Source organism: Corapipo altera, unplaced genomic scaffold, assembly GCF_003945725.1.
Source record: "Corapipo altera isolate COAL_440 unplaced genomic scaffold, ASM394572v1 0, whole genome shotgun sequence".
NCBI lineage: Eukaryota > Metazoa > Chordata > Aves > Passeriformes > Pipridae > Corapipo > Corapipo altera.
The window spans coordinates 40,092,406-40,116,546 of record NW_020884872.1 but is presented as its reverse complement, the minus strand read 5'-3'; the positions used below and the strand labels follow the sequence as shown (position 1 = coordinate 40,116,546).

Genomic DNA, 24,141 nt, shown 5'->3' with positions numbered 1-24,141 from the left:
TACTCCAATGCATTATGCTGTTGGATTAAATAACTTTTCATGGTTCCTGGAAGTGATCATGATGCATTTGAAACTCTCTGTACTTCTTTGTCCCTTTTACTCATGAGCTTGAGGTGCAGAATGATTCTGAATTGGGATTTTAGGAATCGAGTAGTACTCTCCTTAGAGGGAAAGCAAAGTAAGTAACTTCTGCATTCAAAAATGGTGTTTTTTCATCATTTCAGAAGAGAGGCAACAGATTCATCATGCAGAAGTGAGATAGTTTACACAGAATCTGAACTTCCATTTTGGGCAGAGGGATGTTGTGCCTCATGTTGCACCTGCAGTGCTTCCCCTTGCTGTTTCCTGATTGTGAGCTGGATACTTTTTTCTTTTTTTTCTTTTTTTTTTCTGTTTATGATTTTTCCCCCTCCCTTTTTTTGCATAGCAGTGTTTGCTAGAAACCTCTGCTAGAAGTTTGTGACTGTCTTTTTTATTTATCCATCTTGTGTCTCATGAACATTTTTTTGTGAAAATTTTATCTGGTAAGAGTCTATAGCTGTATCCTACCCACATGGCTGTCTTTGTTTATTTTCTCTCTAGCTTATTATTCAGTAGCAAAAGAAATATTATGTATTTGTCTGCAACAAAAATAAAACTAAAGAGATGATAAGAGTAATGATATCAAAGTGGAAAGATTGAGAATGCAGGTTAGTTATTGTATGTCTTAATGATGTTGTGCCAATGAGTGGTTTCCATGGGAAATATCTGATTCCAGGAGGGCCTTACATTATGTACATTAAGCTCATGTCGATGTTATAGACTGTTATTTATCATAAACTCATAATATGACAGCAAATAGATTTCTGCTAAATTAACATGTATATTACAGATTGAAATTTATATTTGAAAAATTCTATTTTAAAATACCTTAAAAGCATTGTAGAAAATGTTAGAAGTGAGAGGACACTTTGATACTGCAAATGATGCAGTACAGCAAGCATGTGAATTAAGAAGATGGACTGACCATGAGCCAAAGGTGTGCCCAGGTGGCCAAGAAGGCCAGTGGTGAACTGGCTTGTAGTAGTGTGGCCAGCAGGACCAGGGCAGTGATCATCCCTCTGTACTTGACACTGGTAAGGCTGCACCTTGAATCCTGTGTTCAGTTTTGGGCCTGTCACTACAAGAAAAATATTGAGGTGCTGGAACACGTACAAAGAAGGACAATGAAACTGGTGAAGGGTCTGGAGCACAAGTCTTATGAGGAGTGGCTGAGGGACTTGGGAGTGTTTAGACTGGAGAAAAGGAGGCTCAGGGGTACCTTATTGCTCTCTACAACTACCTGAAAGGAGATTGTAGTGAGGTGGGGGTCAGCTTCTTCTCCCAGGTAACAATCGATAAGACAGGATTAGATTAGATACTAGGAAAAATTTCTTCACAAAAAGGATTGTCAAACATTGGAACAGGCTTGGGAAGTGGTTGAGTCACCATCACTGGAGATATTTAAAAGATGTGTAGATGTGGCACTTAGGGACATAGTTTAGTGGTGGACTTGGCAGTGCTGGGTTAACAGTTGGACTTGATGATCTCAGAGGTGTTTTCCAACCTGAGCAATTCTGTGGTTCTGTGATAAGAGAAAAAGAGCTGAAATACAAAGCATTAGACATACCAGAAGTGCTAATGGAGACAGAATACAGCATGGCATAATGCACTTGCAAGATAAGAGAAAAAGGATCAGCAGTGCAAATAAATCTTTGGCTAAATCATGTGAAAAGATTTTAAAGAATGGTTATATGTGAGGCTGACATTGTTTACAATATAACTTTGTCTCATTCTAGATGGAGTGCTACTAGAAAGGCATTTAAGTTGGAAAAGGAGCATAAGGAGGACAGTAAAATCTTGTTGAGCACGAGGTCAGGGAAAACAAATTCAGAAGTAACTTGAAAGCCAGGAAGACAATTTTGATAATGGATTAGCAGTTGACAAATGCTGAGAACATTATAGAAATCATGTAGAGGTGAAATAAGTCTTCTCTACTCTTGACTTTGAAGAAAGCCCTACAGAAAGTGTGTTAAGCTCATTTGTGTACATGGCCAAATGGGTTATGAACTGCATTTTAAAAAATCCAGACCCATGTTATTTGATGTGTTGCAAACTTAGGTGGGTTTATGACTTCATTAAGAACAGAAACTTGCCTTTGAGTTGGGATTAAAAACAACCCTAAAGATCTGTGATTCTGGGATGAGTAAAACTGGAAGAAGGGAGCTGTTTCTGAGATGAGGACAAATGGGACAACTTTTAAAAGCGAAATTCTCAAATATTCTGTAGCACTTCTGCTGTCTCAAGGAATGATTGAGAGCAGATGGGGTGAATGAGGGGGTGGAAATCAAACAGTCTCAGTTATCAACTCTTTTGCATCTATGACCTTCAAAGTATAAAATGTCATCATGTACCTGCAGGCAGTTTGGGTCAAAAAGCTGCTGCTCTGTCATTCACAGATGCTTTCATTCCTCATCTTCAATGCCTACAGGAGGCTATTGCTTCCCCTCTGCATTTGCAGGTACCTCTGATTCCAGGCAAATGTTTGTCAGAAATCACCCACAGTGTTTTAAACATAATCTGAAACCTTCCCTTTTTCTAAATCAACCTGTTTTGGACAGAACTGGATTAAGGGTTCATTTATGTAGGCGGAATGAGTGAGGATGAAGCAGGTGTATCTGAGCTTGGCTCTATGATATCCCAGGTCAACTGTGCAACAATGTGTCTGACTGCAACCTGCATTTAATTTGAAGGCACTGTATTTTAATTTCACTGACGTTACCAAGGTAGCAGCCTTTGTTGCAGCAATGTTGCTATTACTCCATCAGGTTTGCAGGCAGAAGCTGCTATGCCTGTTTGGTGAAAAAACCAATAGCAGGATTTTCAGAGGCATTCCAAGAATAGCAAGCAATAAGATAGTAATTTGGCACCCACACATAGATTGCCTGCCCTTCACCCCACCCCCCCCACCTGCCAAAAAGAGGAAATCTCATTGAATGGGCTGAAAAATGGAAGGTGGGTGTGACATACTGTTGCACACACAGTGTTGAATCTGCAGCAGATGGGAGAAGCTTTGAGGAGGAGGGAGACAGAATGTGTCTCAAACTGCTGCAGAATTAGAGGAAGACAAATGTTTCATAGCCCCATAAGGTGAAATACAAGCCTGCATTCAAACAAGCAAACAGAAACATCTTTCAGATTTTCCCTCAAAGATTACAGTGTGGGATCTGGGCCTGGGGAGGAAGCTTGTGCTTGGCTCCTCCATGGGAAGACACTTGAGGATCATGACAGAGATGGATGAGTTCTGCTGAACTAGTGCTGGCCTTCCTGTTACCCCTGCCCTTATCCTGCACACAAGTCAAGGTAGCACTGATGGCTTCATTTGTTCCGTTGACATCCAACCACTATTTATTTGGTTATGGGTGATGGAGGGAATCCTTGGACTTCTTCTCATGTATCAAATACTAACACAGGGGAGAAGGGAAGTCGTGTGGTTGATAATGCAGGGGGGATATGAATTTTAAAACTGTGACACGACATGCAAGAAACTGATTGCTTCCCTGCCCTCTTCCAACCTGTCTGGATCTTTTACATGGACCAGATTATTCAGATTTAATATAGCATTTTAATAGACTGTTCTTAAAATTCTCCATAGCTGAGATTGGGGATTTTGATGAAACCATAGATCGTGAACACTTAGCGAAGAACAAGTATATACCTCATCAAGAAGCATTAGAAGACAAAATCATGGAATTTCACCGTAACCACATGTAAGTTTTTTTGTTCTTTTTGTTGACCTTCTTTTCCTGTAGAGTAGTTCTAACTGTAAGTGTATGCTAGATCATAAGTACAAAAGAGATTTGGATTTCAGAGTTTCTCAAAGGTTGCTTCTCAAAAACTGTTAAAGCCCATGAACTTTCTGAAGGTTACTCCTTCCTTTCTCCCATCATCATAACAAGATGTTTAAAGTGCAATTGATTTGATATTCATTCAAGCATGCTGTTATTTTACAGTCTATTTCATACAAAATGCTTCACTGCTGATTTTGTGCAGGTATGATTGCAAGTCATGACTGATCAGTCAGGCACTTATGACAGTAGTCCTTTGGTTTCAAGGACATTGAATGTTGCCTTTTCACCTTTATGTGCTGTATCTTGAGATGGGTGAAGAAGGAGTTTAATGATAGTTTTATGAAAAGCACATAGTACTTGCAGAATTAGGGATTTGGGGGAATAGATTTCAAGACGATGATGCAAATTGATATCCTAAGGTCTGGAAGGGAGAAAAGACCAGTAGGAAGAGGGTGGTTAACAGAATTAAAAATAAGGCATAGAAAGGTACTTTTTTGCTGTCCGGAACACTTGAAGACTTGAACAGTTTCATTTTTGAACCAGATTGAATTATAGATGAGTGGTAGTAATTTCTATAGCACTAATAATCAAGTTTTGCATACTTTCATCACAAAATTAATGCTTCCCAACATTTATGGTAAGATTTTCATGTCTTCCGTTTGACTTCGTTTTGGTATTACGTTCACTTTTACAATGAACAACATCCTTACACACTTCCATTCATCGATTTTTTTTTTTGAATACAGCGTATTTTCCAATGGAAAATACAAAGGGAGGCGGTAAATTCTGTTAAAGTTAATGGTTCAAAATCTAACTGTATCTGGTGTCTCAGAGTTGGAGCAATCAAAATTTATAATAGACTGTAAAATCAGTGTGTTCTTGGTATTGGTTTAGACTAAGTTGTTGTTCTAGCTGATATAAGGCTGGGGGCATAATAAAACCATAGAGATATTATACCTCTGACAGTTTTCAGTCTCTTTGATCAAATCTCTCTTTTTTCTCTGAATGGCCTTTTGATCTCTATTAAAAGGTGTGACAAAACTGTGTTTCTTCTCGTTTTCTTTCTCAAGGGGACAGACACCAGCAGAGTCTGACTTCCAGCTTTTGGAGATTGCCCGTCGACTGGAAATGTATGGAATACGCTTGCATCCAGCCAAGGACAGGGAAGGGACAAAAATCAACCTGGCTGTGGCCAACACAGGCATTTTGGTGTTTCAGGTTAGAGCTGCTCAGGACATGATTTTGTACTGCATAAAGCAAAGAGATTTCTGACAGCAGTAAGAGTTTAGGACCTCAGCCATGTGTCTGGTTGGGAAAATTCAGGAACTTCCAAATTTTTTCTGACAATGACCTTAAATGTGTTATAGCTGCATTAGATCCTTTGCTTCCAGGGACTCTTACCTTATTTGCATGCACAGTGCAGAACTCCATCTGCATCCACAACATGCTGTTCAAGATGCAAACTGATCCATAGCTCACCCTTTCAAGTTGGTCATGCTCCTACACCTTCTCCATATAGGAGAAGGTAAGTCTTGCAGGCATGGTGCAAACTAAATGAGTGTGAAGCAGAGACAAGTAAAACAACAGACAGTTGGAGTACGTGGGAAAGGATGAAGGTAATGCATTGTGAGCTTTCTGTAGTGTTACTTTGTCAGAGCTTTTACAATTTTCTTCACCAGCCTTGGCCATTGTAACTTTGCTGAATCTATGACTCTTACTTCTTTTCCTTAAAGATCGAAAGTATTTCCCTTCTGTTTCTTTCCTCTCCTTTCCTACTCCAGCCAGCCTAGTAAATGTTCATGAAACATCATTAGTAAATTTATCAAATTCTTGTTCTGCAGTTCCCCTTAGATAAATAACAAATTGGGCTTTTACAGTTGTGAAGGTACAGGTAGTCAGCTGGTGTAAACTACTTCCACTTCAGATGCATACTGCTTAACCTCACTCTGTGTTAAAAACAGTAAACTGTTCTTTAAAATGTCCCTTATGCAATTTTCAATAAAGACAATTAATTTTATTTGACTATAATTAAAACAGTAGTGTTTCCAACCTTATAAAGAACTTTGAGACCTTTTGTAGAGAAAAGTAACAGCAACAAACAAACTCAGAAATGTCTTACCCAAATGCTCTGAGTTCAAAATTTAAAAAAAAACCCAACCAAACAAAAAAAGGCAGCAAAATAAATAAAAAAACCCAAACTGATAACTAAATGTGTTGCTAGTAAAATCCCAAAACTGAAGCATAGGTTGAAACATGGGAATGATGCCTGAAAATCTTTAGGGATCAAGAACACTAAGATGTTGTTAAAAATTCCCATAACTCAAGTAATTATATATTCAGGCCCTTCCCCTGCTCTCCCACTGTATTTTCATGAGGTGAACTCATGAATCGCCAAGCCTTATAAATTAAGACTGTTTCACAAGGTGAAAGTATGTGTCCACACATAGCAGGGACTTCACTGAGTCCCAGCAGACAACTGGGATCCTTCTGTAAAGGTGTAGCTGCAGGTTGAAGGCCAAAGGCTTGATTTGTCAAGCTCTAAAAGTCAGTCATCTCTTCTTGACCTAATGTGTTTGTGACTTTCAAAACAATTTTGATTTGTTTTGTTTTGTTTTTAAAGTTTCTGAAGATCTTGGAAATTTTACTGCATCAAGATCCTTGACTAAATACTGAAAAGGAAGTCAGGCTCTGACCTGCTGGAGTCTGCCCAGCAATTGGCTTCTGTCAGTAGGCTTAGGGCTTCCTTCAACCACTTCATAGGTCAAGAGCCCTAAGTTCATATTTTTATTTTGGATATAACTGATAGAAATTGAAATATGAGGATCTCATTAGAATGACCTCAATGAAAATAAAGGTTCACTCACAAATGGCATAAGCTGTAGTCAGACTTATTTTAAAGCCTGCCATTTATTTAGAAATCAGTGTCAGTGCTGCTGATTATTCTGAGGAGATTAATTATGTGATCCTTAGACAGCTGGTTGACTTAGCAGAGATCATTACGCTGTCATTACTCCTACAGCCGTCTGGTAATGGCACCTATATCAGCGTGGGTTTCTGCATTTAGCAATCCTGTGGTAGTTCTCTGAAAGTTCTGTGCTGTGCTGTGGGTATGTTTGTATTGAAGTTTTTACTGAACAAATGGCTGTAATGAATATTTAGAAATGATACCTCCAGTATCTGCTAACATAGATTAAGAATGGAACTTCTGGAGGGTAGGGGTTAATGATACAGTGGGTGGGAGCTGGAGTATTATGAAGATAATTTCTCTCTTGCTGTTTGCTTATGACAGTGGTTGCTTTTTCCAGAAAAGCATTTTGTGACTCTTCAGAGACAAGTAATTTGTTTAGATTGCTTTTGCTTCTGGTGCTCCCTGTGAAAGGTCAAAATACTGCAAGTACTTCCAATGCAAAACGTGCAGTTGCTTGTTTCCACAGTTAAGTAATATTTAAAGGGATATTTATTTTGCCCTGTAGACACACAGAGAGGGAGGAAATTACCTCATCAAAATGAAGTGACATGTGCCTGGATTCCCTAGATTCTCTGTAGCTGGTGGAAAGAGAGTGAGGCACCTTGGGAAGGTGATTTAGTGCACTAAAAATCTGAGTCTGCATAGTGGCACAATATCATATCATCTGGGCAAACACGAGTCCACCCTGTCTTGTGCAGTGATGCTAGGTTGGATATTTTCACAATAACTCAGTACACCTAGTCCTATATGCAAGAGTTTAACCATAAGTGCCTGCCTTCAGATGTGGCACCAGATGCTTATGTTTTGCATTATCAGAGGATGAATGATAAGAAATATCATCATTTCAAGTAAAGTGAAGAGATGATTAATTCATGACAAACCTTCTTTAGTGTCTTAGATTTCTTCATTCTGATCTGGAATGATTGAACTCTGCTGGCTTTGTTCCCTGTAGGGTCATACCAAGATCAATGCTTTCAACTGGGCTAAGGTTCGAAAGTTGAGCTTCAAGAGGAAACGTTTTCTTATCAAACTACGACCTGATGTGAATGTAAGTCCTTGTCAGGAATTGATGAAGCTGACAAAGGGTTATTTGTTAAATTTCTGCTCACAGATCACACATGGTTTTTATCATGTTCATGAATATATTTTTAAAATTGTTTTTTAATTAATTGCTTATGTTCACTGTTGGTACTGTGCACATCAACCTGACATCTCAGCTGAGCAGTCCTAGCAAAGGAAATGTAAACTGAATTGGTCACAGTAGAATGTCCCAGAGTTATCTTCTGGGTGCGACTCTGGTACTGTATCATCAATTCTTAAGTTATAGCACGTAAACAACTTCTTCTATTTAATATTCAAACCATTGATTTATCTCTGTCATATTTGTCAATGAAAGGAAATTTAAGCAATAGCTTTGATACTGATAGGCAAATCAGTGATGTCCCAAAGTGGGAAGGATAAGGCCTGTTAAGTTTGAAAACCAATAAACTGAGAAAAAGCTTAAGCTTTTTTTTTTTTTTTTGATAGCAAAGCACCTGATTTGTCAATGCATTTCTCTAATGTATGTTGCTCGCCTGCTTACTTTGCAAATGCTATCCCTATTTTCAGAGTTCGTTCCAGGACACCCTGGAATTCCTTATGGCCAGTCGAGATTTTTGCAAGTCTTTCTGGAAGATCTGTGTGGAGCATCATGCCTTTTTCAGGCTTTTTGAGGAACCTAAACCAAAACCTAAACCTGTTCTTTTTTCTAGAGGTTCTTCATTTAGGTTCAGGTAAGACCTGCATTCTTCTTTCCACATTTTCTACCTCTCCCTAAATCTCTGCACAAAAGGTGTGTTTTATACTAGCAACTGAGTAAACAAATGCATTTCAGGCATTTTCATCTTGGTTCCAGGGCTTACTGATGCCAGATATGGCTGGTATTTGACTGAAAAGGATTCATGAATATTTTTCTTCATGAGAGAAAAACTTAACCCCTGCTTCCCTTTCCATTGTGGTGACTTCTCAGTAATGTAGTACCCTATAGAGGGCACACAGCTAAATTTAAGCAGTTCTGAAATGACATAAAAAGGTAGCTCCATAGCAAAAAAATAAAGGCAAGTAACATGCAAAATGGTAAAAATCTGCGTCTATCTGACCAGGTTCCTTTTCTTATGATCTTGACGTGACTTTCTGCTGATAGTGACAAATATTTTTCTGATTTCTGTGACTTCATATGAGGGATGTATACATGTTTGTGATGACCAGCTTGTATATTGTATTAAATATTTTAACAATGGTTTTCTTCCAGTGGTCGGACTCAGAAGCAAGTTCTTGACTATGTTAAGGAAGGAGGGCACAAAAAAGTGCAGTTTGAAAGGTGAGAGGAAATAAATTAACTATTCCAATACATTTTAATCAAAGAAAAGTTGTGATTTCCAGAGAGTTATATTTTGAGATCTTGGCACCAGTCCAACTAAAAAATTTCTTCTGTACTGGTTTGATAGTTTATCACATGTATAATATCCTTGTGGTCCTGAATGTTTTGGGAGAAGTTTCATAACTTATAGTTCAGTTAAAATCAATAGTCTTCAATCTGTTTTTCAGCAATGAGTGTCCTATTGTTGCAGATAACTTTCTCCCAATTTGATTTGAACCCTCTTTGGTGGGATGTGGTTAATTTATGTGAACAGTCATATTCAGCTCAGAGTAAAACTGAAAGTAGCAGGAAAAGTATAGGCAACCTCAAGGGAGAGGTCTCCAGGGAAACTGAAGCTCTTCCAACTTGCTAGAGCCAGTTCTGTCTGAACTCATCTTGCTCATGGTAAGCTGAAAGCAATGGCCAAAATGCCACAAAGATCATGACAATAGTTCATTGCTTATGATTCATGTTTATGTGAAAGACCATTTTTGCTCCAGTGCCTCTCCCTCCCTTTTCTTACAATAGTATGTTTGCAAGACATACCTCATTTAAGTCTAGCAGAAAGGAGTAAAGTTAATCTGATTTGGAGCAAACTTTTATGAAAGCTTTTATTCAAAGGTTTTGTTTTAAAAGAGGCATATCTCTTGATTCCTCTTTGTAGAAAAAAACCTGAAATAGCTCCTTATGTGATTTTCCTTTTATCTCCAGGAAACACAGCAAGATTCATTCCATCAGGAGTCTGACTGCACAGCCTTCAGAACAGCATACAGAGGTGCCAAAAGAAGTTAGTGATGTTGATGAAACCCTGGGTCATTCCTTTTAAACATTTCTTGTTAGATTACCCTCCACTGATTACTGTTTTGAAACTCCAAGAGCATAGTTTTCTGCTCACTTGCTATTTAACTGGGAGCTGAGGAACCCTGGGTGTCATAAGCTTTGGGTTCTGCAGAGCAAAACAGCATCGCTTGTAGACAACTAGACAAATATAAGTAGTAAACTTGTCTGAGCTGTAATAATGACCACAATCCACAGTGTTACTGCCAGAGTCCTAGTTTGTAGCTGGCTATTGCATCTGGGGAAAGTGTAATTATTTCCCTTCACTGGAAGGTCTTGGTTGCCCATTTCAAGGTGTTAGGTTGTACTAACGAGGGAGGAGAACAATTGTTTCCTCAGAAAAAAATTACAGCTCTGGATTTCTAAGCCATTATCTCTGATAAATACCTTATGTATTTATCCTCTGTTAATAGGTGTTATGTGTTAGGAGTTTGCAAATCCAATAGCCCAGTAGTGGTGAAGCTGTAGCAGCTGCATGTTCCCAGGTCCACCTAGGAGTAAGGCTGAGCATATAACTACTATAGGAACCTACATGAATGTACATATACATTATATGTACAGATATCCACACAGTCAGACACATATGTAAACAGAAACAGAAAACAGCTCTCCCACAAGCACAAACAGTGCTAGTGGCCTCACCCTGTTCCACTCTTTGGCTTATCTGGATGAAAGTTTATTAGGGGAAAATATGTATACATATATGTGATTTGGTTCCCTCCTGACACTGGTCTTAGACAGTCTATCCAGAAGCAGGCCCCTGGACCTCCAGGTCTCCTAGTGGCTGGTACTTGCACACACGAGCAACAAAGGCTTACAGCCCCACTCCAGTTCCTGGTACTCAGATCTACAGGCACACACATAATGCACACACATGCTGATAATTCATCTTAGTCTACCCAGTAAGTTGGATCATCTGGTTCCTGGTAATAACCTCATGCAGAGAGACACATACGTACAAAGATATCTCTCCACTATCTGGTACAGATTTGGAACATTGCCAGTAGCTGGTTCTCAGGCCTTACAGTCTTTCCAGTGCCTGGCCTGACTTATGGCTGTTCCAGTACTTGGCTCCCAACTCTCTTATCCTACTCACCAACTAGTCTAGTTTAATGTTTGCTGGCAATTACACATTGACCTCCCCACCCAGCCAATATGTACATGCTCCAGTCTCTCCAGTTGCTGGCATGCCAAACACACCAAACCCGTGGGCTGATGGCTCTGCTGGGGCAGCTTTCAGGGGAGCCAGGTCAGGAAGCTCCATTTTCCTGGCTAGGTTATTGCTTCTCCTCTACCTGTCAGTGCTTCTCTGTGCTCATCTGTGTTTGGGGAGGTGAACCTTTGATCACACAACCTTATGTTAGGTAGAGCTTAAGTGGCAGGAGCAAGCTACTAGGTTAATGTATTTAAGAATGCTACGCGAACCTTCACCTTTCATTCATTGCTTCCTTTCGATATTCATGGGCTCTCTACTTTCTTCAAATCGAGGAACTTCTGAGAATTCTGTTATAAATGGAGCCCATTTCAAATATCTTATAACATTTTCATATTGCTAAGAAAACCTCAGGGAGATGGACCATGGCTGCTGGGCAGGTGTAATATACTTTTGTGTGCAGAAAAGCCAGCCTAGGAACTAATGTCAGGTATTCTCCAGGGAGTCAATGTGGGGTGCTCAAAAACACCTTTCTAGTGTATCTAAATAGTCTATGCAGAATTTTTCTTATGTTTTTGTCTTTTCCTCCAGCTTCTCAGAGTAGTGTGAACAGGTTGATGTTCTTAGTGTGTTGATGGTTGCCTTAGGGCATCGAAACACCTCAAATACCCCTTTTTATATTATCACTACATTCTCTCTGCCTTCGCTTCCCTTGCTTAGTTTATGTATTTTTTCTATTCTCCAAGATCAGAAAACTCTTTTTTAAAATTCTAATTAATTTTGAATCTTGGGTTACCTCTTCTGCTTTTAAAGAGAATCCTATGTTGCTGCAGATGCAGTGCAAAATTCTGTTGTGTAATTACATGTAGCCTTTTCCTTCTGGCTCCCATCCCTCCCAAACCTCTCCCCTCCCTCTCCTCCCTCTCCCTTTGTCTCCCCCTTTCCTTCCCTCTATTATCTTTCCAGAGTGCTAGAGCCTATGGAGACGACAATGATGCTGTAGCAGTGCAGAGCTGCCGGCAAGGAAAGGAGTTGAAAGCCTCAACAGAAGACACTGGACAGCACAAGAGCCCTTCCTTGAAGAAGAGTCCAAAGGAAGGCAGAAAGGTGGATGGAGCAGTGGTGTCAACAGTGGAGGAAGAAGAGGAACCTTCTAAGGACAGGATGCAGCAGAACAGACCTCAATCACAGCAACCAAGCACAGGTCCAGCTTCCAGGGCTGCTCATGGCAGCAGCACCTCCATTCCTTTCATTGACTGCAGTGATGTAGATAGCGAGTATGATCTCCTCAGAGGACAAATAACCCGGTCATATTCCCAAACAAATGACAATTATGAGGGTGATTTGACCAGTGGTGCCTATATTCATTACAGAGATGAAAATCGCAATAGAACTAGATATAGGGATTCCTCAGCTTCTCTAAAGTCTTCCCAGTATCTCTCTGAAGAGTACCTTGATGATAACACAGCTGATCTCTCCTTCTACACTGGGGGAAGCCCCAGGATGCCAAGGCATAGCTCTCTGGTTGATGAAATGTTTAGAGGACCAGGGAGCCGTAGTCCACTGGCCACCCCATTGCCTCCCAGTAGTAAAGGGTCAAGCCCTAACATGAGTCTGAGTAGAACTGGCTCTCAGGGTTATGTTTCAGAAAATGGGCATGACTGCAGGATAAGGACTGGCGAGGAAAATAACCATACCAGCAACTGCCACGGGTATTGCAGATATTCTCCAGGCTCTCAACGGTCTCGTGCACAGAAAACCCAAAATCTCTGCAATAAATCAGTTACAGATCCATTTATCCTAAGTCAGATATCCTCAACCCCTGGGCCAGACTACAGATCAGAGAGGTATTGTAAAGGAGGTGGGGTGGCTAAGATGTCTTCTCCAGAAGGCAAAATGATGGCCAATGGTATGCCAGCTGGGGTACAGTCAAAGCAGAGCCCAGTCATGCAGTCACTACGTGCCAGTGGTGTGGTGGATCACATGGCTGCAATCCAGATGATGGAGGGCTCCACCAGCAGTGGGACAGAATCTAGTGATTCTGACTCGGAAATCATTAACCCCTTCACTCATCCCCTGGTGTTTGGAAATCCCATTGTGCTGAGTTCCTCTCCTATGCCTAGAAATAAGTACTCCTTTGGAAGCCTTCAGCTTGATGAGGAGGTAGAGGAGGATGTGTCTGTTGGCCTCAGTGATGAAGATGGTGTGCAGGTCTTTAGCTGCTAGGGACCAGGGGATACTGTGATTACTCATTAAAGTGGTTGCATCTTCTAGGGCTTGTGATGAGTGGCTGGTAATAATTTCAGCACATGGGGTGTTTCAAACATTATCATTGTACAGACCAGCTAGAGGGAAAGGATGCTAGAACACAGTAATAAGTCTCAGTGACACTTAACAGTAAACATCTCCTCTGAAAGGCAGGAGGAGAGGAAAATTATCACTGATTTAGGTACCTTTGTAAAACTTTATACACTCACCTATTCTTTGTATGAAGTCATACTTTAGGTATATGTTGTAGCTTCTTTGACACTTGACTATTTATTTTGACAAAACAAACAAAAATTAAGTAGGTACGGTTTGCTCTTTTGTATGTCTCTCACAATCTTTTTTCTCTCCTATATAAGGAGAGCAACTTATGAGTGCCTCAACAGAGTTAGGAGAAAAAAAATTAACTTGTGGCCAAATGTAGGCAGCTTGATGTTCAATAAATCTTGTTGAAATCTTGAAATATGCTGGAAAATCTTTTCATAGCAAGAATGTGTTTGGTCTACTCATCTTCATAATTTATTTTATAATCTAGACTGAGGATACAAATTAGGCATGTATACAGAAAAAATGACAGTATTGGCTTTTTCTTCAGTAGGTTCAACAGGCTGTTTGGTGTTGGAGATTTTGAAACTCCAAACTATTCCTTGGGCAAGAAAGAGAACAAGATGAAAGATATAATTCAAGTGAAAAAAGCTTGGATTGAAACAGCTCTAATAAAGAGTGGTATGAGTATTACTTCCAAGGCAATCCTTTCTATCCTTTATCAGTGTGGTGTAAAGATTAATTGCAGGAGATTTTTCTTCCCTTATTCTTTCAGTGGAATTATTATAGAGACATCAAAGTTCTGTTGTGGGTTATTTTTGGTGGGTGGTTTGGAGATGGTGGCTGTTTAATTTTATTTTTTGCTTTGATCATGAAAAATCTTTATCTGTGCAGGATCCAATTAGTATGTTGTAGGCTATCTTTTTAGTAGTGCCACCTCATAAATTTTTCATCCTCTGACACTGAGAATGATGGGACTAACTGTGGTCCAGGCTGATTATCTTCTGTGCTATACATAGCGTAGCAAGATTTTCACATGTGCAGAAGGACAAAGAGACTAATTCTGTGTGTACTGCCTTTTCACAGGCTAAAAGTATTGAGAATTAAGGCCATATCCTAATAAAATCTGATTTTAGTTTCTTCAAGTTAATTGAGAAAATCCAGATGAAAGGTCTCCTGTATGGAAAGTGTCCTACAGTTACTAGATCTGGGAGACAAGATGTGCTCTGTATGACTGGCCTTAATTTTAACTTTTATACATTTTTCTTGTGGAAGAATGGAACTAAATCTGAGAATTTTTAGGTGATGAACACCAGCATTGGCTGAACTGCAGATCACTTCCAGTGACCTGCATCATGCAGTACATACATAAAGCAATGATGAATCCATTTACATAAGTACTGATGAACAAGTTACAGGACTCTAGAAATCTAGACAATATAAAATTTTCAAGATTGTTTTTACAAAATAAGAAAATAAGAATTCTTTTTAATTTTTGTAATGCCTTGGTCTATGCACACTTTAACAGAGTTTAATCTTCATGAAGGATGTTTAAAAATATTAGGCATGTGTTATATACTTTATTTTTTTGCAAGTAAAATATATCTTTGTGTAAATATAAGTTTTAACTCTTTCATCTCCTTTAGTGTGTTGGTTTTTTTAGACATTAGATACCTCATTTTTGAGTAGGAATGATTCAAAGCATCTCTTTAGACATTGATATTTTGATGACAGGGAGTGCTCTTGTTTATTCCTGTAGTTTAAAGCATGAGTCTAGAAACAGCAAGATTTATAATTAGGGAAAAGCTTGCTTGTATATGATTCTAAAAGAGGGTTATTTGTGTTTTGGGTTTAGAATAAATGTAAAATAATTGCCTTGAACTTCTCAACATATAAGATGAAATATAGTAGTTGGAGCCCATATCAGCAGATAGCGTGAGCATGGGGAAGTAGGTGCATGAGTCTCCTTTTGATTTATTTTTTGCTGCCTCTGCAGCAAAAGTACCAATATTATTTTATATTATAAAGTAAAGTAATAACAATCCAGACAGATGAATTAATTGCTTTGTTAGCCAGTAAAATTAGAGTTCAAATAATGGATTTTCAACACAAGGATTTGCAGTCACTTCTGCTACTTAAGAAAAATGAATACATTTTATGATCTTTGGATTTAAGCGAATATAAAATTTTGTTAGAGGTGTTTACTATTTTGCATCCTTTCAGATGCTGTTTCCAGGTCTGATTTCTTCTGTCATATACCTACAAAGATACTGCATTTATAACTTGATAAGAACAAACCTGCTGGTAGCTGGACTTAGGCTACTTGCTAATAAGGTCTGTCAACAATTTTTCCTATTTGAATATTATCCTCGAAAATGCTATATGAGGATTTTTCTCTGACAGTTTTCTGTCATCTGGCATTTTTTCATCTTTAAATGTTTTGGTAATTGTTGTTTTAATGCATGTGGAATTCTTCCAGTTAGAAGAAATAATGTTTGTAAATTACATAGGAAATAATTTCATTTAGGATTAATCACTTCTGCAGTGTTCTAAGGCCACTGAAGCTCCGCTTAATATCAGTAGACAAGCATTTAATTAAAAACAGTCTGTGGGCCAAATGCTTCCACCAGACATGTGGTTCATGTCTGAGCCCTTGCCAAGAATGGTTAAGTGAGAAAGCAGTTTTAAATTGACATTTTCACATAGAATCAGGTTCCTTAAAATTCACCTGGGAATTTTTTTTCTGTGAGACAAGTCAGAAAGACCTTGCAGAGAAGAAGAGAAACCTTTGGGGCAAGACTGCAAATGAGATGAGATGGAGGAATTCTTATTCTGGCTCACAAAGTGCACATGGTAAGAGGAGCCTGTCAGTTCTTGTTAGTCGTTGCAAGCATTGATTAATCTGCATACACTGGTCAACAGCAGTGATCTAAGCTTACCTGTCTAACAGAGGTAGTGACAGGCAAAGTAGAAGACTTGATTCTCCCATCAATTCCGATAGATTTTGCAATGTGGTTGATGGTACTTTTCCTCTCAATAATTAATTTTCAATCCCATACTGATCAAGTGCCCAGATATCCTTAGGCGGTTGCTACAAATGAGGCAGCTGAAACCCAGCAAGATTGAGCAGCTTTATCTACTCTGAATTGAGTAGTCCTGACTCACCCATCTCCTGTCTTCCCAGAGGATGTGGAGGAAGCCTCTTGTTGGGTTGTCCAGGCATCTTATCACACAGTTGCTAAATAATTCTGTCCACGTAGTTGGATGAATACAGAAACTAGTTGCAAAAATGGTTAGAGGTTTGTCCACAATAATATGCAATCCAGGTAATCTCTGGATAAAAGGAACTCTTTCATTCTTTGCTATTGCAACTACTTGTCCACATTCAGTCATCCTCAATGATGACAATAGAAAGGTCATGTCAGATAATTTTAAGTTTTCTCCTACTCAGCAGCTGCTCAAACTTATTATGTCCTCTTGAGATCTTCTCCTGGAAGGTTTTTTTGATGTCAGCCTTTCCTAGAGTCTAGTTTTCCTCAGTGACCTGGGATATAAAATTTTAGAATAAATAGATGAAGGAAACATGGAAAGTGGCAAGTTGATGTAGGAGCCAAGACCTATATAGAATATTGCAGGTATGGAGTTTTGAATAATTGATATCTGAATGGCCTTGACTGCACTGTTTTTGGTTTAAGTCCATATCCACATGTTCTTGTGCTTGGCAGCAGGGGGATGTTTTCTGAAGATGATTTTTACCTAGTGCTGCCGTTGTCTCAAGTCACCCATAGGTCATAGGCCTTCCTAACAGGCACCATCCCATTGACCATTGTAATGCATGCTAAATACAAATTATATCAAAGAAAAACTGGAAGAGATATATCTGTAGCTGCAAAAATATTGGCATGTATCTGAAAGTTTTTAGGTTTGCTGTATTTGCGTTTACACTGTGTGGGCTATACAGAGCTAAGATCAGTTAGAGACAGATGAGCATAATAAAAGATTTGCATGTTAACAGCTTGAAAAATCATATCAGTCTATTAGTTTGCTTCATGATTAAAGGACATGCAAAAGTAGACAAAATTTTCTCCAGAGAATAGCGCTGGCAATGCTGAACGTAATCATTAGAACCCAGCAAAGGGTGAAAAAACAATGGTTTGTGAATCAGTTCACTAAATGGGGCTAGTATTATTAGACCAGATGCTTCAGGACCTGTATTTTCACCCCTGAATATTTGTAGGACTGGTTTGCATTTGCACCAGCTTTTGTGGTGTAGCTTCTGATAATTGAAGCAGCTCTATTCGTTCTGAAGCAGTAGTATTCATGCCAGAAGTTTCTTTCTGATCTCTCTATCTGTACATGCAAGTACTTGGTGGTAACCAGAGGAAGTTAAATGGAAAATGGGCAAGACAGATCTGAAAGCTGTTTATAGGTCCTCTTTTTCTTTAGTAAGAAGAAGAGATGTTTTCAATTTTGTCTTCTTCTGTCCCACAACAAACACATAAACGTAAAGAATCTCCATAATCACCAGAAGGGGGGGGAGGGTCAGGAAGACAAGCAAGAGAGAATAGCACCCAAAAACTTATGGACTTATTAATTTACAATGCCCTTTGACATAGTATGCTTTCCACTTTTTTTCTGAGAGTTTAAAGACCCAATAATTTTATAGAGTACTTGGAGAGCAAGAATTATGTTGGTCAGTTGAATTGATAATGCAGACCTGATTTTGAATATTGAAAATCAATTATTCAGATCTCATCAGTATGATTTATATGCAATTAGCATGAACTGTGGCTATTTCTAGAACAGTTCTTTAATAGAAAAAAAAGGGTATCTGACCTATAAATTCTCTCAAATACTCTGTTCGTTTAACGAATCTCATTTGTTATAATGAGCCATTAGATTGCTATCAGAATTGACGTTAGAATGAAATTTTAATTGCTGCAATTTAACTTCTAATGATTAAAAACAAATTAACAATTCAAGTTTTTCCTGACTTCCATACTTGTTTGAGGGAGTTGGGTGTCAGTTAGCCTTGTGCACAAGAATGTGAACCACTGGAGAATCCCCCTCATTCAGCAGCATTGTTGTTACTAGCTGGAAAGGGCAGTTGAGTGGGAAGGAAAGAGGTTCTCTGTTCAAGCATGTAATAAAGTGAAGGAAGCCAAAGTCCCTTTTAGTCTTCCAATAATGCTTCTCTCCCTCTCAACAGCTTCAGTTGAGAAGGCAGTTTCTATGTATTTTGGCACATCTCTTTCTCTTCATTTAGGGGATCTATCCTCTTGTCCATATGAAATAAGAGAAACCCTATATATATGAATCTTCTGAAACAAATTTTAATATACAGGTCTTTCTTTTGTTAGCTGCTGTCAGACACAAGCAGTAGGAAAACAGTCCTCTTGTCAGAAACCCAGCTGCTCGTTCATGTCTCCTACTTGATGATGGGTTTGGGTTTTCTGATGGTAAGTGGCAGATGCACAGTGTTAACATCATGAGGACCCAAAGCTTAGAGTGATGTGTAACTTTTCTCAAATGTGTGTAGGAGCAGACTCTGGTTTTAGTCAAGCTACATTAGGAAAAATTTTGCTTGTACTGTCAAATTCTAGGAAAGAAGGAAATTTAAATCCTAGGAAACTGACATTAGCAAAATATTTTTCGTCTTCTGTTTCAGTAGTTTCTATAGTTACTGAATTATGCCTAGACAAGGGCACATATCTTATTTACTTATTTATGATGAAAATAATTGTGCAACATGTGGATCCTGAGCAAAAGCGTCTTCTGTGGTTTTCCCTGTGGTTAGGCTGTGTGATGCCGTTGGTATTTTAAAATACAGAATTTCTATTTAAAAGGCATCATATGAATAAAAGCCTACTTCAGGTGACAAATAGCAGTTTTTCAGAGCATTTTGTCTTCTAACTCTGTGTTCTATAAAGAGCATGTAGAATAAGCTTGGTTTATGTTGTTTGTTATTAAAAGCAGTGAGCACTTTTAAATGTTATGAGATCTGGAAAGCCTGTGTGCATGGCTGAGCTGTGTATTCACAGGCATCCTTTTCACAAGTAGGAGTGTAAATAATGGTGGTGTTACTACAGTAAAGAGGATAAAGACTTAGGTTCATAAGTTTGTGTGACATGATGGTAAATATTTTACTCTAGAATGGTTAGAGTTTTAAGGTGTAATTTTTGCTGAAGATTTTTTTTGGTAAAGTTTTGACCCCTGAGAACCATAAAAATTGATGGTTCCTACAGGTAAAATCAACTCTAAAGGCAGTAATGATACAGCTGTCACTGGAGGTTGAAGGAAAATGAATGCTTTATGATTCAAGAGCTTTCAAACTTGTTAAAATTAGATTAAAATGCTGCAAATCTTGTTTTGAGAAGAGAACAGGTTTTTACCTTTGATGGTTTTCAGCAAGATCAGAGGTAGTTCTCTCTGCTTACGTCAGAGAATGTTAGAGCTCGTGCCTGTTGCTTTTCCATGAGGCACTTAAAAATATTTGATTAGCTGAATCCTTATTTTTTCCCTTTTCTGCTAAGAAGCTCACCTGGACTCACTAACAAACTTTTGTAAGCTTGGCAGTGTTTCACTTATCCAGCCCTTTCCTGATTTCTGTGTGTGCACATGCATAGATTTTTTTAAATAAATCTCAATAGTCAAAATTAATTTTTAAAATTGGCAATGCTGGGGACTTCATTCTCATTTTTGTCATTTGTTTAATACCGTTTAAAGAGAAACATTTTTTGTTTCATTGTATGCAGTGTTTTGTCAGCATGTACCTCTCTGGGAGAAAAAGCCTTTTCAATGTTCTGTCTATCCTCAAAGCATGGTGTATCTTCTGTTCCTTGCATTGTTTGGAGCACTGTCTCAATGTCCTTTTACTGCAGAAATGCCTATTTTGTATTGGGAGTACCTAATACCTCCTATTACAGTGATCCTGTCTCACAGAGCACTCCTCACGTCAGAATTAATGAAAACCACCACCAGGCTGTGAGTCTCAAATTGAGAAACCATACCATGTTGAGGAGCAGAGGAGTGGAGGGAAGCGGGGGAAGAAGACCTCTTTTCCAGTGCATTTGGGCTCCATTGAGCACACCAGATTGCCCTTCATTTCCTAATGAAGGCTGCACCCAGCGGTCAAGTGTGTCTGCCGTAGCTCATAAGCAGGATCACTGCAGTCTTAGGGAGATGTCTTGTTGAAATGGACAGTATCTGTGCCAGAAACTTACATGGGGGATGAAGGTTTCCAATTATATTGTAGCACTGTGTCATGTTGGTTTAGAGACAAACAAAAGCAAACCAACCCTAACCCTGGGTACAGCAGGGAATCCTTCTATAGGTTGCTCTATTTCTGTCTGGAAAGATCAAGGCTAGACAAAGGACTGATGCCCAGTGACCTTGCATTCTTCCCAGACTGTAATGTTCACTCTTTGTTCTTAAGATGTGAGTATACCCTGATGTAGGCCAACAGCAGTTACTGTCTGATTTCACACTCACCACTGTCTAATACTGCAGTATACCAATAAAGCATGGACCTTTACCAACTGGAGAGGTTGCTGGCTACTAAACCAACACCAAGCTTGATGAGACTATAAGCATGTCAAGCCATTTAACTGTGTATGCATGGAATTAATTTTTTATTATTATTTTTAGTTTCACCTGTACCGAAGGCTTTTACTCATTCTAACTGGTATTTTGCTGTAAAACTGTCACTGATTTAATTGTTTTGTCCAATTGCTGGCTGATGCTTTGTCCTAAATATGAGGAAATTGGTTCATTGAGAAGGTGCACCATTTTCCCAAATTCCACTCACTGCCATGGGCACACATTTTGAAGCTGTGAAGTCAAAGTGAACATTTCTCCCTGTGAAGTTCCTCTTCAAGCCAAGCAGAGTTAGATTGGGTCTCTTCCTGAGTTGCTTTTAATTCCTGTTTCTCCTCAAATTCTTTGGTACTGTGTTCAGGGATGTTTGTACATGAATTTATGGCTGTGTATAACTACTTTTCTAACTAACAAACTGTATCCAGTTTGGTTCATGTAATAGGGAAGAGGAGCGCAGCTGGATGAACTGGTTCTTTTGAAGCTTTTGTGGAAGTCAGTGGGATTTTGTTCTTGCACTGAGGGAGAACAGAGCAGAATGTCCATGCCATAACTCTTCAGCAAAATAACTGTGCCTAGTTCACAGCTGGAGAGAGGGGATGGACACCCTTATTAAACTCTTCTCCAATCTAAGGTACTTCAGTGATTGGTGAAGTGTATATGAAAACTCTTTTTTACTTTATCTGGTGCTATCTGTCCCCCATGTCATTTTGTACTATGCATCTTTCTCTGACCAAAATGTTTAGACACAAGTTAGAGCTATGCAACCAGTGTGAAAATGGAAAATTAAGCTGGACTGTGTGGCCACAGCAGCAGCAGCTTTGTTAGATACTTTCTTATTATGCTTTCTTCATATGCTCAGTAATGCCAAGGACAAAGGGGCAACAAGTTGGGTTCCATCTGCCAGACTGGAGTTTAGAAAACACTGATCCCATCTTAAAGCAGAGTAACTGGAATATTGATGTCACCAGCCTCCCCTGACTGCAGAGCAGGCTGTGGAGCAGGCATAAGAGCAAGTAGGCCCTGCAACGTTCCAGGTATTGAGAAAGGTGCTTTTCTGGTTCTTAACATGTTTTAATTTATAATAATAATAATACCAACCTTGAGAACAATATAACTTTTAACACTGGTGAGCTCTTAAGCTGTATGTGAAGTTTTCCAGCAGAATTTCAGTCACCTTCAATAATGATTGATGTATTCTTTCAGTTTCCATAATTGAGTCATTTTTACTTTTTGGTACTCCACAGAGAAGGAACATTCCCATGAGCATCTTAACACTGCTGTACTATTCCTCACTGTTAAAAAAGAGTGTGGATGGATGGGAACTGTTTCTTTTGAAACAAATGCAGAACACTAAATGACCTCAGTTTGTTATTTAGCAGCTACAAGAGAAAAGGAAAAGAGGAGGAGTATCTTCAGGATACATTGAGTCCCATTTTTCTCCCTCACAAAGAGGGCAGCTCCTCCATGTTATCTTAAAGTCTCTGACCAAAGATTTCTGATGATCTTATGCTGTCTATGTAGTCAACAAAGAAGGAGGCAGCAGGCAGTTCAGGTCACCTGTGATGTGAATTGACCTCTGGGACAGACTTTCTTCATCAGCTGGAAAATACTGATTTCAACTGTTTTTTCCTTGATATGAGCCATGTTTTAAAGGAGCATCACTCAGCCAGCCCAACGCTCCATAGACACCAACCTCAGCACCAGTCCCTATGGGTTAACATTTGTGTGTGATGGGAGGCTGGAGAAAAGCAGATGCGGCTGATGGGATGGGCCACAACTTATTCCTCTCCGACAGGGCACCCACAGTTTGCCAGCACTCCTATGCCTTCCCACCACCCAATTGCAGCAAGCAACTAATGTGTATTTTGACAAAGGTATAGCTATTATTTGATTTTAGCCACTGGCTTGATTTTGTGTAGCACATTGAACATGTATGTTGGTGGGGAGCAATCTGGGACATGTGTAAAGCTAGGAAGATAACCCATAATTTCATATCCTGTGGCCATGTAAAATGCCATTGTCATTTCATGGATTTTTTTTCAAATTAGATTTCAGTCAAGTTTTACTCCTCTGTCACCTTCCCTGCTGCAACGCTTTAGTTCAATACCTGGAGAGTAAACTAGCTCAGTGGAACTAAGAACCACTCCAGGTATTTTGGCATTGATGAGCCAATCTGGCATACTGAGGTAAAGTAGATTCTCATTATTTGTCAGTGTCGTCAGCCAGTGTTTGTTTCTCATCTTAAACCCAAGCTTAGAAAATAATTGAAGCACATGCTTATTAATTCCTACCCACTCCACTAAGGATAAAATTTTTGTATGTACTTAAGCAATCCTTAGATAAACATTCTTTTGTACTTCTCTTTGTTTATGTGTATACAGCTGACTCCATTATATTTGAAAGATGGCCCAAGTCTGAATCTAAATAAAAATCACTTGGAGTACTAGCAAAGACAATTCCATGTTACCAGCTGCAAACCTTTTAGGCCTCCAATGCATGGTACCATTTGATATCTGGCAACTGTCAATCAATGAATCCTTTAGGGTAAAATGTGAGGAATTGCAGTACCTTGTAAATAAGATTGGTCTTCTCCCTTCTGTTTCTGTTTATATTCTGCAGCATGTAGTTGATGAGTAGAGCCTGCAAGAATATACTCTTCTGTGGCTGGAGATCAGATGAAACACTTGGTTAATAGAGGTTATTTATTCCTTACCTCCGTAAAAAAGAGAAAGTCACTGTAGCATTGTCACGACCCATCAGCGTGACACATGTCCTGGTTGATTGGCAATGGGGGAGGGAAGACCTTCCATTTTAGTTTTTTCATGGCTTACTGACTTACAGCAAAACAAATTTGTTTCCCACCTTTACCAGAACAACATCCAATGTGTTGATCTTTATGGCAGTGTTGGCTGTAATCAGGCCCCAGAATGTACTAACATAAGAGAATTTTGAGGCCCTTTCGTAATGTAGCTGCTTTCTTATACCTAGCTTTAATTTTCACTTGTTCAGC

The 24,141-nt window shown here is 39.1% G+C and overlaps 1 protein-coding gene across 7 annotated transcripts in view; it reads left to right on the top strand.

Moving 5' to 3' along the window:
• Window positions 1–24,141, top strand: part of FARP1 (FERM, ARH/RhoGEF and pleckstrin domain protein 1) — a 202,641-nt gene that overhangs the window by 144,620 nt on the left and 33,880 nt on the right. For 6 of the 7 annotated variants that reach the window (XM_027645005.1, XM_027645023.1, XM_027645015.1 and 3 more), the window contains 7 exons: window positions 3,674–3,788; window positions 4,940–5,087; window positions 7,790–7,885; window positions 8,446–8,609; window positions 9,128–9,196; window positions 9,947–10,022; window positions 12,192–12,429. In XM_027645005.1, coding sequence (XP_027500806.1) covers window positions 3,674–3,788; window positions 4,940–5,087; window positions 7,790–7,885; window positions 8,446–8,609; window positions 9,128–9,196; window positions 9,947–10,022; window positions 12,192–12,429 — 906 coding nt within the window. The remainder of the gene's footprint in view (window positions 1–3,673; window positions 3,789–4,939; window positions 5,088–7,789; window positions 7,886–8,445; window positions 8,610–9,127; window positions 9,197–9,946; window positions 10,023–12,191; window positions 12,430–24,141) is intronic. The other variant, XM_027644976.1, reaches the window with a different exon arrangement.